Below are 14170 nucleotides of genomic sequence, written 5' to 3'. Positions count from 1 at the left end.
TCATTTCAAATTTTTCCAAATCTGTAAGCCAAGCCCATGGGGGTGGGGGCTAATTCCTCCCAGCTAGCAGCTCCCTAGTTCATACAGCCTCAGATTCCTTTTCTAGGGGGATTCGAAACAGTCCCAAGACAGTACCATCATCAAGCAGCAAGTGACCCTTATGTGCATTCTGGAAGTCCATATAAAGAGTGGGTTTGGCTTCTATATTTAAGGCAATGGCAAAAGTTGGATTCTAACTAAATATACTTGGATTTTAGTTTGGGGCTATGTCATAAAGGTCCCCAAATTAAAATACTCACAGTCAATTTTCACTGCAGCCCTGGTCTAAGTCTTTCTTTATCCCTCACTGGGACAGAAATCAGTCTAATTTCCCCCTCTGCAGTGGCCAAGGGATTTTAATTAAACTTATTTTTCAAACCATCAGCCAGAGGTCAGGTGGAACTAAGGACCAGGTTGAACCTCTTATGATGTACATACCAGGGAGCCCTGGACACCAACAAATCCCTCTTGCTGTGGATGGAGGCTAAGGGACATGCCAAGGGCCACTTGTATCCACCTGAGAATTCTCTGGAAAGCATAAATATGATCTGCAACCGTCTCCTCCAGTAATTTGTGTGAGGCAGCACTGTGACTTCACAATGTTCTGTAAATTGTATTCAAACCCAAATAGTAAAATACACTCAGGCAGTGGGATCAGAGAACAAGTGTCTTTTGATTATTAGAAGAATTTAACTAAGTTAATAGACCACTTAGAAGCTGATATTACCAAAAATTCAGGGACATAAACTATGAGCAAGGTAAAGACATGAAGCATGAATAAAGTTAACATGTGAGTTAAATGACTGCTACTTTGGCAACACAGAGCAAGAACAATGACTGGTCTCCCTCCACAGAGGTGTATGGCACTTGTTTGAAGTATGTCTACATTTGCTGGGCAGGCACTTTATTCATGCCCATTCAAGAAATCCATTGTCCAGATTGTTTCCTTTAACCAAAAAATGAAAGTGATGGTCCAAGATGTCTTTCAAACACTAAGTGCTTTAGAAATGTAGATGCTATGGTAAGCTCTGAGAAACTGTTTCAATAGTGATAGACAGGCCAATCCAGTTTAAAAGTCTAGACTGATATCACCATGTAAACATATCTTATAGGGGAAAATGCTTATGTACTAATATATATATATATCTTTGTGAGAGTATACATATATATATATATATATATATATGTGTGTGTGTGTGTGTGTGTGTGTGTATTTCCCTGTGAGAATTATAACTATAATTCTTCAAAGGAATATACATTATAGAAGGCATATTAGGTAGATGGGCACTGCCTGCCTAATAGTACCACTGAACACAATAGCTGAGCATTGATTTTCTTGCCTAAATTAATGACTTCTTAATTTTATAAAAGGCACATCATAGGAACTCATAGATGTTTACATTGAGATAAATAGTTTACATAATTATAGGCTTATAGTATCTGGGAGAGCACCCCATTCTACACAGTGTAAAATTCCTGAGCTCTGCCAATCCACTTTCTTCCCGGGCCCTTCAACAGCTTTCCTTCCAGTGTTTCTGCCATGTTCTAGTGAACATGTCCGTGTCCCTGACAGTCAAACTATGTCTTTGTATGTTTACTTCCTCTTCTTCTTTCCTCCATTGGCCTATCCGCCAGAAAACAAATTGTATGCACATACAACCTTCTCTTTCTTAAAAAAAATATAGAGCACAACTGGGTGATTTGTTTCCATCACTCTTTTCCCCAGACAACTAGCATCACATTAGACAAAACTCATCCCCCCACCCACTTCTCTGACATCCTGTTACACTATGGCACATGAAAACAAAGGGGAGCATTTATGGGTCACAATGTGAGTGTTCTGAAACCAGTTCTTCATTTGGCTTCTTTAGGGAGTCACATAAATCTCAACACCATCTTGAAGATTAAAATTAAAGATGAATAACTGATAAGCCTTGATTGCAAACCTTAACATCTGAGGAGTCTGAAGTAGTCTATCTTCTATACGATTTTACAACAGTCCATCAGATACCATTGCACTCTTGAAATTTTGATTTGTTTCTTTGTGGTTGTTTCCTGCAGGATTTAAAGCACTGGCAATCTTAGATGCTGCCAAATTATTAGCCACAATGCTGCTTTAATAGCTAAGTGATATGGGCTAGTGATCTGACTCATTTCTTACTCTCATTTTTTAAAAAACAATACTTTTGTTTTATATACACCCACTTCCTAGTTTTCTCATTTGGGACAACTATTTTAACAGATACGTTTAACTTTAGATTATCTTTTCCTATATAGTTCAGCTTTAGATTCAATTATTGAAAGGGATAAACATAAAAACCAATTCATTTGACCTATAAATATAACCATATGCTATGCAGAAAGCCTTTTGAGTTGAAAAAAATAATTATGATACAACATCAGTTGCTTTTTGGAGGCTGTGGTCTTTATGTAGTACTGGTGGGTAAAGCTGTGTTTCTCTCATTTAAAGAGAAATCCATCCATAAATATAATCATAGCTATGCACATAGTTACTAAACTTCAACTAATAGGTTAACCCCAGTTAAAGGAAAACCCAAGTCCAAACTCAAATGTCAGTGGAAACACCAGTTTAGCAAATCCCTGTGACTCCAAGGATCATCTATGTCTAAGACTTCAAAAATATAGATAGAAATCATCAGAGTAAACCCATATTCATCTGAGTTCACCTCCATTAGGAGAGGGCAGGAGCTGAATGGCTAGGGTACCTGGCTCCTACACCCTTCACTCAGCACCCAGAGAAAACAAATGTTTCAGAGATTAAGGATGGAGGGGAGTGCAACATTGTAACTGTAGGAATTTGGCAGGAACAACCCAGCAGCACCAGACCCCCCTGAATTTTCCCTTAATGGGTATCACCCACAGAAATGGGTATTTCACAGACAATTCTATAAAGTAGTTAACTCCACATTAAAAAAAAAAAACATTCACCATTTTTATCTTTCCCATCTCCCGTTTCCTCTCAGTCTAAGGGTACTGCTGCATATCTTGTTTCCTTGTGTATTCTCCCCGTGATATTTTTAGACAACCCCTTTCTTTTCCCAACTGTGTACATGCTTTCCATGAAGGTGTGGTTGGATGGCATTCTTATTGCCTACAGCTTCCAGGTAAAACACTATGCAATTTCCTCCTCTTCCTGATACCTCTTTCCTCATTTGTTAAGCTCATTTTCTCTGACCTAATGCTTTTTCCATCTGCCAGATTTCTGATGCCATCTTAACCCTCCAGGTTGGGACTCATTCTTGGTTTCTACATACACACTTGGGAATTCTGGGCTACAGATACTAGCACAAGGCATTGCATGACTAGAACTAACACCTCAGTCCTAAGTGCACATCATGGCTTCAAGATCACATTATAAGTAAGTTTTGGGGGAGTTTCCAGTTGGGTTTGTTCCTGATGACTAAAGCTGAGACAATACATCAGGTCATAGGTAGTAGCTTCCCTTAACATTAGGTATTTAGGGAACTCTTGTCCTCTGGTCCCAAAGCACACATATAGCAGAGTCACTTCTTTTGCAAGCAAGGATGAACACATACTGAATCATGGTTTCTTCCACTCCAGCTTGGATCAGTTCACTCAGATGGGAGGTAACAGGGCTGCTATTTATCCTGATGCCATTTGTGTACTAAAGGAAGTATTGAAATGTTCAGAGGTTTGTTTACTGACAGGTATACCCCTGTCTTTCAGTGAGGCAATGGGATTCAGTTGAAATAGTAGATTCAGTTCAGTTCTCAACTTCTTTTACATATTTTTTTAAAATAATAAACACTATTACAATCACACCTTTAAACCAGCTAATCTAGAATTCATCTCTTGCTGAAGTTCTTCTCCAGCCAACTCCTCACTTCTTGGAGGTTGTAGCTGAAGGGGCCCTTCCCCCCTAAATAAGCAATTTTTTGTCTCTGCACGATGCACACACGTTCAAAGGCTACCCCGTAAGCTACGTTGGCATTATTGTCCATGCGGTCAGCCACAACTTGACACTGGGGCGGCAAGGAGAAACGCTCCAGGAGTTGGTGGGCTGCTGCGCATCGGTCCTCTTGGCTCCGGTGCTTCTTCACCTCAAAAGACAGAGAGGAGTCCCCAGGCACTGCCCAGCCATCTGAAGGATGAGCCTCATCAATGTATACCAACAGGAAGTCGGCCACTGATGAGAACTCCTCCACCAACTGGCGGAAGGCTGGCAGTTGCCTCGTGAAAGGTGGTCAGGTAGCTGAACCAAAGTTGACCACCAATGGGCGCTCTGCGCTGGCAAAGTCAAGGAGGTGACATTCTGCCCCATCAGCTGTCTTCTCCAAGGCATAATTGCTACCTGCTTCAGGATTGGACACATGCACCACGCTGGAATTGGGGGCATCTTCACCCAATTTAACCTAATAGTGAAAAAGAAAAGAAGAATTACCACATTAAACGCATTGCTAGTTCAATTTACTCTAAATGGGTTCCATTATACCTATAACCATATCTATCTACCGATAGATAGATAGATAGATAGATAGATAGATAGATAGATAGATAGATAGAAGAAGATATTGATCTGAGTAAAAAAGCAGTCATATCAGGTAACGCAAAGGATGGCCAAGAAATAATAAGAGACCTCCATTCTGAATATTTATTGGAGGTAATTCTTTCCATCTCTGAAGATGCAAACTGTTTTCATAATTAAGTCAATTCTGGTGTTCTTTGCTGTTCTCACTTTTCTGCCAATGCCTAACAAGCATTATAGAATGAATGATTAATTGACTTCATTTTAAAAGTTAAAAGTAAATGGCCCACTTTAAGATGAATTATCTCATTTTTGGAATGGACTGCCTCTTTTTTAATTCTAAAAGACTCAGGCAAGACCTGCATTTTCACACACATGAGTTTAATTTGTTTTCTCTTTTCTCCTCTTTGAAATAATAAAATATTACATTTATTTGTTTATTTGGTTGTTGTTGTGTGTTTTAGCACTTGCAGAAGTCAGGGGACAACTTGTGGGAGTCAGTTCACCCCTTCCACCATCATGCAGGTCCTCGAGTTCAGACTCCTGTCATCAGACTTGGCAGCAAGAGTCACCCAGTGAACTATTTCACCAACACAATGTAAGTTCTTTAATATTAACCAGAGGACCAGAATACCAGCGGGATCTGTCTCTGGACAAAGCTGGGCAATCTATAATCCACCATCTGTAAATAGGATTCCTCCCTCTTGCCCTTGTCAGTGCTTTCCACTGGAAAATCTAGGCCTTCATGCCTGCTCTCCTTCTGTGGCTACTGCAGGATAAGCTAAGGAAAGGAGCTCTATAAATGACTGTGGTGGTAAGAGCTGCCACTGTCAGACAGCACCCCACCACATATGGCACACCACCACTCTTCTTGGGAAATCACCAGTCCAAAAAAAAAAAAAAAAAAAAAAAAGCAAATTGTTCTGAGAAGAGAGATCTATGCTCCCCTCAGCATGCATGGTGTGATCTCTTGTTCTTGGGGCTGCTGATCACATTATGCAAGCTAAAGCTACCCTTGAAAAACAGAAATAGACATAAAATAAACAGCTACTCCACAATCTGACTTTCAGCTAAGTTCTCACTTTCCATGTATTGTGGGTTTTCCCTATACTATATAAATTGGAAGACCTGAACCATGTGCTTTCTAGCACATTTATTAACAAGCCCCTCAGAACAATAAGCATTCAGATCAAGGCACATTGACTAAAATTATTCCATGAGCCCTCTTAGCACATGGTTTAAATAGTTAAACACAGAATACTGAAAGTTAGTGGCCTTTGAATCTGTAAATTGATAATAAAAAGCAGGCAACAGAAAAGAGCCAATTACTTCATTCCGAATTAGCACAATTGGATCTCCTTCTAGAATGGTTTAATCAAAGCTAATACCATTAGGGATAGCTTACAATGGTACAATTGATTTTTATCCACTATCTTTAATATTGCAAGACATTTCCAACTGGATCGACTTATTTCTCTCATATAAATATAGTCCCATATAAAACTGCTGTTAATTGAAGCTACTTAAAAGTGAATTGCTGGAGAGCAATGATGCACACTGGTGTAAAACACTCAAGAGACTTTTGTTCAGATGTTTTAATGTCAAGACCTAACTTATTTTCACTTAGGGAAAGAATCAAGGTTCTTTCTTACTCTTCTCGAAACTCTCGGGGCTGTTTTGAAATAAGTACTACTGGTGGCCCTTAAAATCTTAAAATCATAATCTGCCTTCTTAGATGTAATTTAATATATACATAGTATATATTTATATGAATCATCTTGGCTGTTTTCCAATCAACATTAGATAGCAAGTTCTCATAATTCAATTTTGACCAGATGGTCTCATAGTGAACTACACAACCCTTTGAAGCACTGAAACACATGTTAAACTTAAAGACACACATTTTAGGCATGTGATGAGCTTTAAAATCTCGGGGTCTCTTGATACTTGTTCCTAAACAAGGTTATGAAGTGTTTTCCATTACTTCTCACTTCCCTTCGAATCATACAATGATATCAGGACTGCTTTGAGCACCTCTGGCTGTGCAATGTTCCTCCATGGCCTGTGAAATGAAGGCCTGGATGCATTCTGATGAGTTCGTTGTAGAGACTTTTTGTTAGATCAGTCATGTAGTAATCTCTGTGCTGTAGACTAGAGGGGTCATTCTGGTGAAAGTATCCATCTGCATTTGGGAGCCATTGTTGAGTACTACGAACAACTGCATGGTCTTGAAAAACAGGCCCAGGTCTTCCTGGCTGTCACCCAAACAGACTGGTTGACACTTGTGTCATTCTAACTATTGACCCGAACAATCCTATCTGATATTTTGGTCACAGATCACCTCTTGTTACCTACAATTAATTTCCTTGGATAGTTTAAGTGCATGTCACTGCTTAGAGACAATGGAGAGTTCTGCCTCACAACTCTTTCCAAAACAAGGAAATTTTAGTTTCTAAATTACCTTAGAAAATGTAGTACAAGAATCACACACTCTAAGTTTAAAAATTAGGGAATTCAACAAATTCTTAATGTCCCTGGTGGTGGAGGTGTTGAGCATTTTGTTAGTCTGGAAAATATACATCCTAAAAGCTTTATGAAGTGAATTAGTCAATAAACTCTGGTTCTTATAATCCTAGGTCGGGTAAGAATAGCAAACCTGACCTGCAGTGAACAGTGATGGACATACATAATAAAGCATATACATTCAGAAATGGAAACCCTGCCCTTTCACCAGAGACCTGCTGTAGTCAATATTAATGTCATTGACCTATTCTTAATTATTTCACCTAACCAGCAAATAAAAAAAAAATGAGATAAACCCTCTTTACTTAGTTCTGCAAGTTAGAACTAAGAATTACAGAATCCTACAGAACACTAAAAAGTCATTTATGAGTACCTTATTCATGAAGGTCACAGGTTAGAGAAAATACATAGGCAAGATTAATGGTACTAATAAAATTAAGTACGCTGGGACACATCCATAAAGTCCCAGGTTTGAGCTCTGGCATAACAAAATAATTACACACACACACACACACACACACACACACACACAGAGAGAGAGAGACGAGAGAGAGAGAGAGAGAGAGAGAGAGAGACAGAGACAGAGACACAGACAGAGAGAGAGATACAGAGACAGAGACATAGACAGAGATAGACAGAGGCAAAGACAGAGGTGTAAACTCAAGTGTAAGCAGACCAATAGTCAGATTTTATAAGCCTCATAAAACAAGTTATAAATTCATTCATCTTTTCTAAAACCTGATGAGGGATAGGTTAGCTAAATTTTAAAAAATAGACTTAGTCTTAAAAACACTTCTTAAACACATTTCTATCCATTATCATCTCTTTGCCCAAATCACTATGAAAATTAAATTTCCATTAGATTAGAATTCCTGGTGGAGAATTTCTAGATTTCCTTGGTTAGAAACCCTGCTGAGATGGACTGGGAGAAACCCCATGGCCTTCACAATGGAAGACAGGAGCAAATATTCCCTGACATAGAGCCAAAATGATGAAGAAAATAAAGTCGGTCCCATAATAACACTGAGGCTACAGGAAAGACTCAACAAAAACAAATCATCCCCTGGTACTCCCAAACTTTGTTTTAATTTCCCACAGTGGCACGGAAAGTCTCCTGGCCACAAGTTACCTATCATCTTAATTTCTGCTTCTTAGAGGGTTTGTGTTTAGTTTTTGTCCTTAATGAGACATATTTGCCAAAGAGGCATTCAAAAGGCATTTTTTGCTCTTGCGGAAGAGTAATTAGGTCGGTACCTCTTTCCCTGCCAGCATCAGCCTCCTAAAGAGAACCCTGCCTAGTATTTAATGCCCGAACACAAGAAGCATCATTTCCACTAATTGGTCTTGAAGTTCCAATGTTCCCAAAGGGTCTCTTTATTTTGCAAGGATCAGAAAGGACACACGTAAAATGTGATAGCGTCACCACTGACCTTTGTCGCTCTCATCTGCACTATTGCAGTCATTCATTCGTATATTTCCTCCAGTGGGCAGGAGCACAATGCCCACTCAGGGAGTGGGTGAGGCTTTTGCAAGTTTACTGATGATGACATCTCTGGGCCACGTTCAAAGGTGATAGCAGACGTTTATAAACGTGAACAAAAGCACAAATGCATAGTGTGTATAAGAATTTGACTCCCTTGATGATGGGTTCCTTTTCAGCACAGTGTTGAGCACTTAGGGAAAAGAGGATAATGCTGCAAGATACAGACTCAAGGGAAAATGGAACCATTCACTGGGTGATCTGGAAATACAGCACATAACTGCTAACCTTGTTTTTGTTTGTTTCTGATTTTCCCCCCCACAGCCTAAGAGGAGCTTTTGCGTAAAGTACTGCACACTCTCATGGTGAGTGGTGAAACAAATGACCAAAATGGGGGATGGGCACAAATCAGAATATTTACACAGACATTTTGTCATCCAAAGTACTGGAACTTAACTCTCAGGAAGTTTCCAATTCTTTAACATAATGATCAGGCTACACCAATGTCCTTAGAAACATGGCCAAACAATCATTAGGCAGGGCTTTAGCCATCCCCATTCAGATGGGCCAAGTAAAGCAGACTTGAAGAGCAGCCTACCTATTCCATCTTCTGGGTTAAGTTCCCCTTTTTTTTGGCCATTCTCATTTTGATTTGTATCTTGAAGATGAAGCTCAAAGCCCTATCATTTCGCTATGTTTTATCCAAGTGACAGACAAGCTCTGGCTGTGGCCTTCTTTGTGTACTTTTAGGACAGTTTCTCTCTTTAAAGAGCCACTTTTCACTGCAGAATCCTGTGTCAAAAGGCTTGAGGTGAATAAAGAGAAGGAGGAGAATGTTAAAGAGACTCTTTCAAAACCAAAATTATATGTTCCAATGAGCATGTTTTCTGTGCAACTGCAACATTAGCCGTGCAGAAAAATGAGCCTGCTTGTCAGCATCTATACCGTCTGCTTACTTTTACATGCCATTTAGGTAAGAGCTAGGCTCCAAGGGAGGACAGCTTGCTTATGGGTTGCATTTCTGCGTCTCTGCACACCAACACAAGGGTACAGTGTTCACAAGCAAAGACAACGAGGAAACTTAAATAACAAATATCTGCTGTTTGCTCACTTTCACAGGTTTCTAGATTTCCTTTTCAATCCAAATTGCACACAGACCTCCTGACCATTACCAAGCCTGTGTGATCTTTGGTAACTTCTTTATAAAGTTGATTTTAAATCACAGTTTTTATTATTAGTATTTCATTCTGTTCTTCTTCCCCCCTCCTCACTCTAGCTCATGTCTGTGTCACTACCTCTGTGAATAAATACAGCACCTATAAATATTGTCTCAAATTTAATAGCTAACCAAGATTGTTGGGAGTAATGAATGATCTGTCTAATTGAATGCCATGTGGACACACCCCTCATCCTGGAGAAGTCTGCTTTGAGAGTGGAAGTGAGCAAATAATGCAAGTCAAGATTGTGAAATCTCAAGATGCAATGTCAGACAGGATCTCCTCTGGCATCTATGGAAACAGTCACACCTAAAGACAGTGTGCCATGGATGACACAGCATTTGGCAAATGATTCAACCTGTTTGAGAGGTTCTGAGTAAGCTTCGGAGGCCACCACATCCGCCACGATACCAGTCATACTCAAAGGCAGAAGAGGACAGAATCTAGCTCACTTTGTACTCTTCGTGATTTCATTTATCTTACACTCAGCCCAGCCTTTTCTCTGGGCATGTGTTTTCTTTTGCACATAGTAGCTATTGTATAAATTATTAAAAGCAAGTATAATATGGTAAGTCATGAACTTGGTCACTAATCAAATCAGTGTGCAGAGACAAAGAAATAAATAAGAAGAATACACAAACCATATGCCAAAAGTAAAAGCAAATCATTCATCTTTCTAACCTCCCATGAGCACAAATAACAGACTACAGCACAATGCAACACTATACATTAGTGAAAAAGGATCTAATGAAGTTTATTATAGGGGTATGCGCTTGTTTTTTCCTTTTTCACTTTGGTGATCTTCTTGATGAGAAAAACACCTCACATAAAGTTTTTGGGTGCTTTTGTAGTCTCCAAAGTTGATATGAAAATAATATTTATTTATTTATTTATTTATTTATTTATTTATTGGTTTTTGAGACAGGGTTTCTCTGTGGAGAAACCTGGCACCTATCCTGGCACTTGCTCTGGAGACCAGGCTGGCCTCGAACTCACAGAGATCTGCCTGCCTCTGCCTCCCGAGTGCTGGTGAAAATAATACTTATATGCATGTGGGTAAAATTCTCTTTATATTTTTCTAAGCAGAAGTCCATTGTGTTCCAAAAGGCAAGCTTTTAATATACTGAGTTCAGGCAACTAGCATCCCATATTATCTAAGACATGATGCATAGATGTAGTGGAAGGGATTGACTAATTCGTAATCTTTTAATGTACAGGAACAATGCTCCACTCCTACAAGCTCCCGACACCTAAATATACCTAAAAATGTCACATTCTGTGTGCACATCTGTGGGTTGAGATTATCTCTCAGTATCTCCATGTCCATACCTTTTATTGCCTCTACATACATGATATAACTGAACTTTAACTACAGGGGACTCCAGGCAGCCATTCCTGTGCTGATGAGAGTGTTCCTACTTGCTAAAAAGGGGGCTTGACATTTGACATGTACTCAGCACAGCAAGTAACCTTATTCGGGTTACTTGCAATAATAATGTCATGAATCACACAGCCTGTTCACAAAAGGCATTTTCTTCTTCAACATTTCCTTTCCAGTGAAACACCCTGCCCTGAATGCTTTCCTTTTATTTCCCTGGCACATGGATTGATTTTTCCACTGTTTATTTGTGGGAGGGGGAAGGCAGGGCTCCTTCCCTCTTCCCTTCCTCCTCTGCTATTCTGAGTTTCCATCATGGTGTCTAGCATTCCACCTGTCTGAAGAATGCCACTGGGTTGAACATCTGGCTGCACTATTGCAAACTCCCTTCTCCAGCAATCTCTCAGTACCCCTAGGGACATATTTCCTCCTTTTGTAGAAACTTCTTTCCAAATGCATTCATTATTCCTAATACCCAGGATGCATCAGGAGGCCTATGGACCTAAGGGATGGAGGACCATATAAAAGTATTTCTCTTTGCCCTGACAGATTCCATTCTCTCAATATCTCCCAGCATCTGAAAGGCTGGAACACCAGAAGTATTTGCTTTAAAACATCAGTGGCCCGCTCTGGTGTTTTCAAATGTGGATGGGAACACACCTTAGACAGGTAAGGGAGGTGGCCATTCTAACGCCCAGAACCTGACCTTCAAACACATCACAGACCCATCAGCGCTTTCTGTGGTAACTTATCTGTAGATTTTGTTTCACTTACAAAGTTTGGATTTCTGACAGTTCCTCGATCTTTCTTTTGCAAAGTGACACTTAATAACTAGGAATTCACAAATCCCAACAAAGTATGAGGCTGCACGGGGCTTGCTTCCAGGAGCTCTGATCTCCCCAAGAAATGAAGGGGCTAGGGCCACTGTCACCACCACCACCACCACTACCACCACCATCATCATTCAACTCTGACCATTTCAGCAAAAAGGAAACATTCAAGCCTTCCTACTACATCTCACACACCCTCCTGTCAAGGACAGCAGCAGAAGCCAGCTCATGCCAAGAGCAGAACAAATGCAGCTCACAGCCTCCAATAATTCTGACTTTACCCAGAGTTATTTCACCACCACAACCCCTGCCCCAAGCAGCCAAATCAGAGCAAGGTAACAGCAGCCCTGGTTAAGACTCCTGCTGAAGTCACCCAGAGTCCCGATGGCTCAATATCTGTCACTCCCAAATCTAACCTGTGCAACAGGTGTCCCAAGTGACATTGAGACTCCCTTGAACATAATCACTGGGCAGGCCACCCCAGATAGGGCTCCCCATGGCCTGCAGCCCCATACCTTCTAGTCCCCCTGGTCCTGCTGACCTAGAAGCCCAGTAGGGTGCTGCTCACCTGTTTGTAGGCATCTAGGAGGAAGCTCTTCCAGACACAGCGAAGTCCCTCTGAGGTCAGCATGCGTCGCCACTCTCCGCGAGTGGACTTGGAGCGGCTGAGCAGCAGCGCCACGTGCTTGAGTAGAATGACCGAGTCATAGAGCGCCAGGAAGAGGCAGTTGGAGAAAAAGACTGGCAGAATCTGCAGTGTGATCAGCAAGTCTACGCTGAGGAGTCCCATCTTCTCTGCCTCCGCAGCCTGGCCCCTGTGTGCTCTGCTTCCCCCTTCACCCACTTTTTGAAAAAGAAGGTGGTGGTAGAGGAGGTGGGGGACCAGGGTTGGGGGAGGTTGGGAGTGGGGGTGGGGGAGAAGGAGAAAAAACTAAATTAGAAGGAAGCCCAAGTTGTCTCGTCTTTGAAAGAAGCAGGAGTGGCAAGACTAAGTTCGCTCTCTGCAGTCCAGCAGTTGGAGTGTGCCCATCAATTCATTCAATTCCGAGATGCATTTTTTTTTCAGGATTTAAGATGGTTTTTTAAAAAAGGAAAGAAAGAAAAAAAAAAAAAACTCTGGCGTACCAGTCCCTAATCCAGTTACCCCTGTCAGAGTCCGTTAAAGACAGGAAGCTCTACTTTCATTTCCAGACACCTACAGACTGCAGAGATGGTAAAAATTTCTTTGAGTTTTCATGTCCCTTTAAACGCAGTCTGACTTCTTCCTGCACTGCCAATTTCTTAACTGTGCTGTAAGGGTAGGGTTTGTTTGTTTTTGCTTTCTTTCTTTCTGTCTGTCTGTCTGTCTGTCTTCACTCCGTGTTAAACATACTTTCTCTTCTCCTCTTCCCCGCCTGTCTCTTGTCTGTCCTTTCTCCAGGTTCTCCAGGAGCGGCTGAGCCCTCTGCCCCTCCCTCTGGCTTTTCCTCTTTGCTATCTTCTGCCTGTGCAGCAGAGTGCTTCTCTCTGCAGCCCAGTGAGTCTCCCCGAAGCCTTTTATACATTCCCTGGCTAATTGCTGCAATAGAGAAATGAAAGCCTAATCTTGCTAAAGATCTTGACGTCATTGAGAAAGAGGGCTTTACTTTGGCCAGGAGTGCAGTGAACAGAAAAGCAAAACTCCACAACTTTTTTTTTTTTTAAGAAGGGGTGGGGGAATAGACAGGGGGAATTTGCTTTGTGATTTAAAGGAGGAGAAAGGGGGAAAAAATCACCTTTGACAGCTTTCAGGAAATGCTTCCAAACTTGAAGAAAAGTAATATGTAGATTAATGTTAACATTTTGCTGTGATTACCATTTTTATTAATCGATCAGGAGTTTTGGCAATAAAGATTCCTGGCAGGCGGGTAGAAAAGGGGAAATAGTGAACATAGATGTTTTTGCTACACACACACACACACACACACACACACACACACACACACACACGATATTAATGCTTCTATATGAGCTTTACACCTTTATATAATAATGACTTTTTCACCAGATTTGGGTCCTGGGTACTGTGAACACACACAAAGATATATATATATCTTATCCAAGGGAACATAATGTGAGTTTTTTAATTAGGAAAATTACAAACTATTTGAGACCACCAAAGTATTTAAAGCCTATTCCCAAACCCAATACAAGTATTACTTTTGGTTTTCCTGAAGC

At 40.7% G+C, this 14170-nt stretch overlaps 1 protein-coding gene across 1 annotated transcript; it reads right to left on the bottom strand.

Moving 5' to 3' along the window:
• Window positions 1-3313: 3313 nt before the first annotated feature.
• On the bottom strand, window positions 3314-12925 carry Dio2 (iodothyronine deiodinase 2). The gene is made up of 2 exons (NM_001256762.1): window positions 12543-12925; window positions 3314-4433 (listed from the first exon to the last, which is right to left on the bottom strand). Exons 1-2 carry the CDS (start codon window positions 12762-12764, stop codon window positions 3855-3857), a joined length of 801 nt encoding a protein of 266 aa, NP_001243691.1. The 5' UTR covers window positions 12765-12925; the 3' UTR covers window positions 3314-3854.
• Between the last annotated feature and the right edge of the window lie 1245 nt (window positions 12926-14170).

This window comes from Cricetulus griseus, chromosome 5, assembly GCF_003668045.3.
Source record: "Cricetulus griseus strain 17A/GY chromosome 5, alternate assembly CriGri-PICRH-1.0, whole genome shotgun sequence".
Taxonomy (NCBI): domain Eukaryota; kingdom Metazoa; phylum Chordata; class Mammalia; order Rodentia; family Cricetidae; genus Cricetulus; species Cricetulus griseus.
The sequence above is the reverse complement of the archived record's forward strand: the minus strand, read 5'-3'. Positions and strand labels throughout refer to the sequence as shown.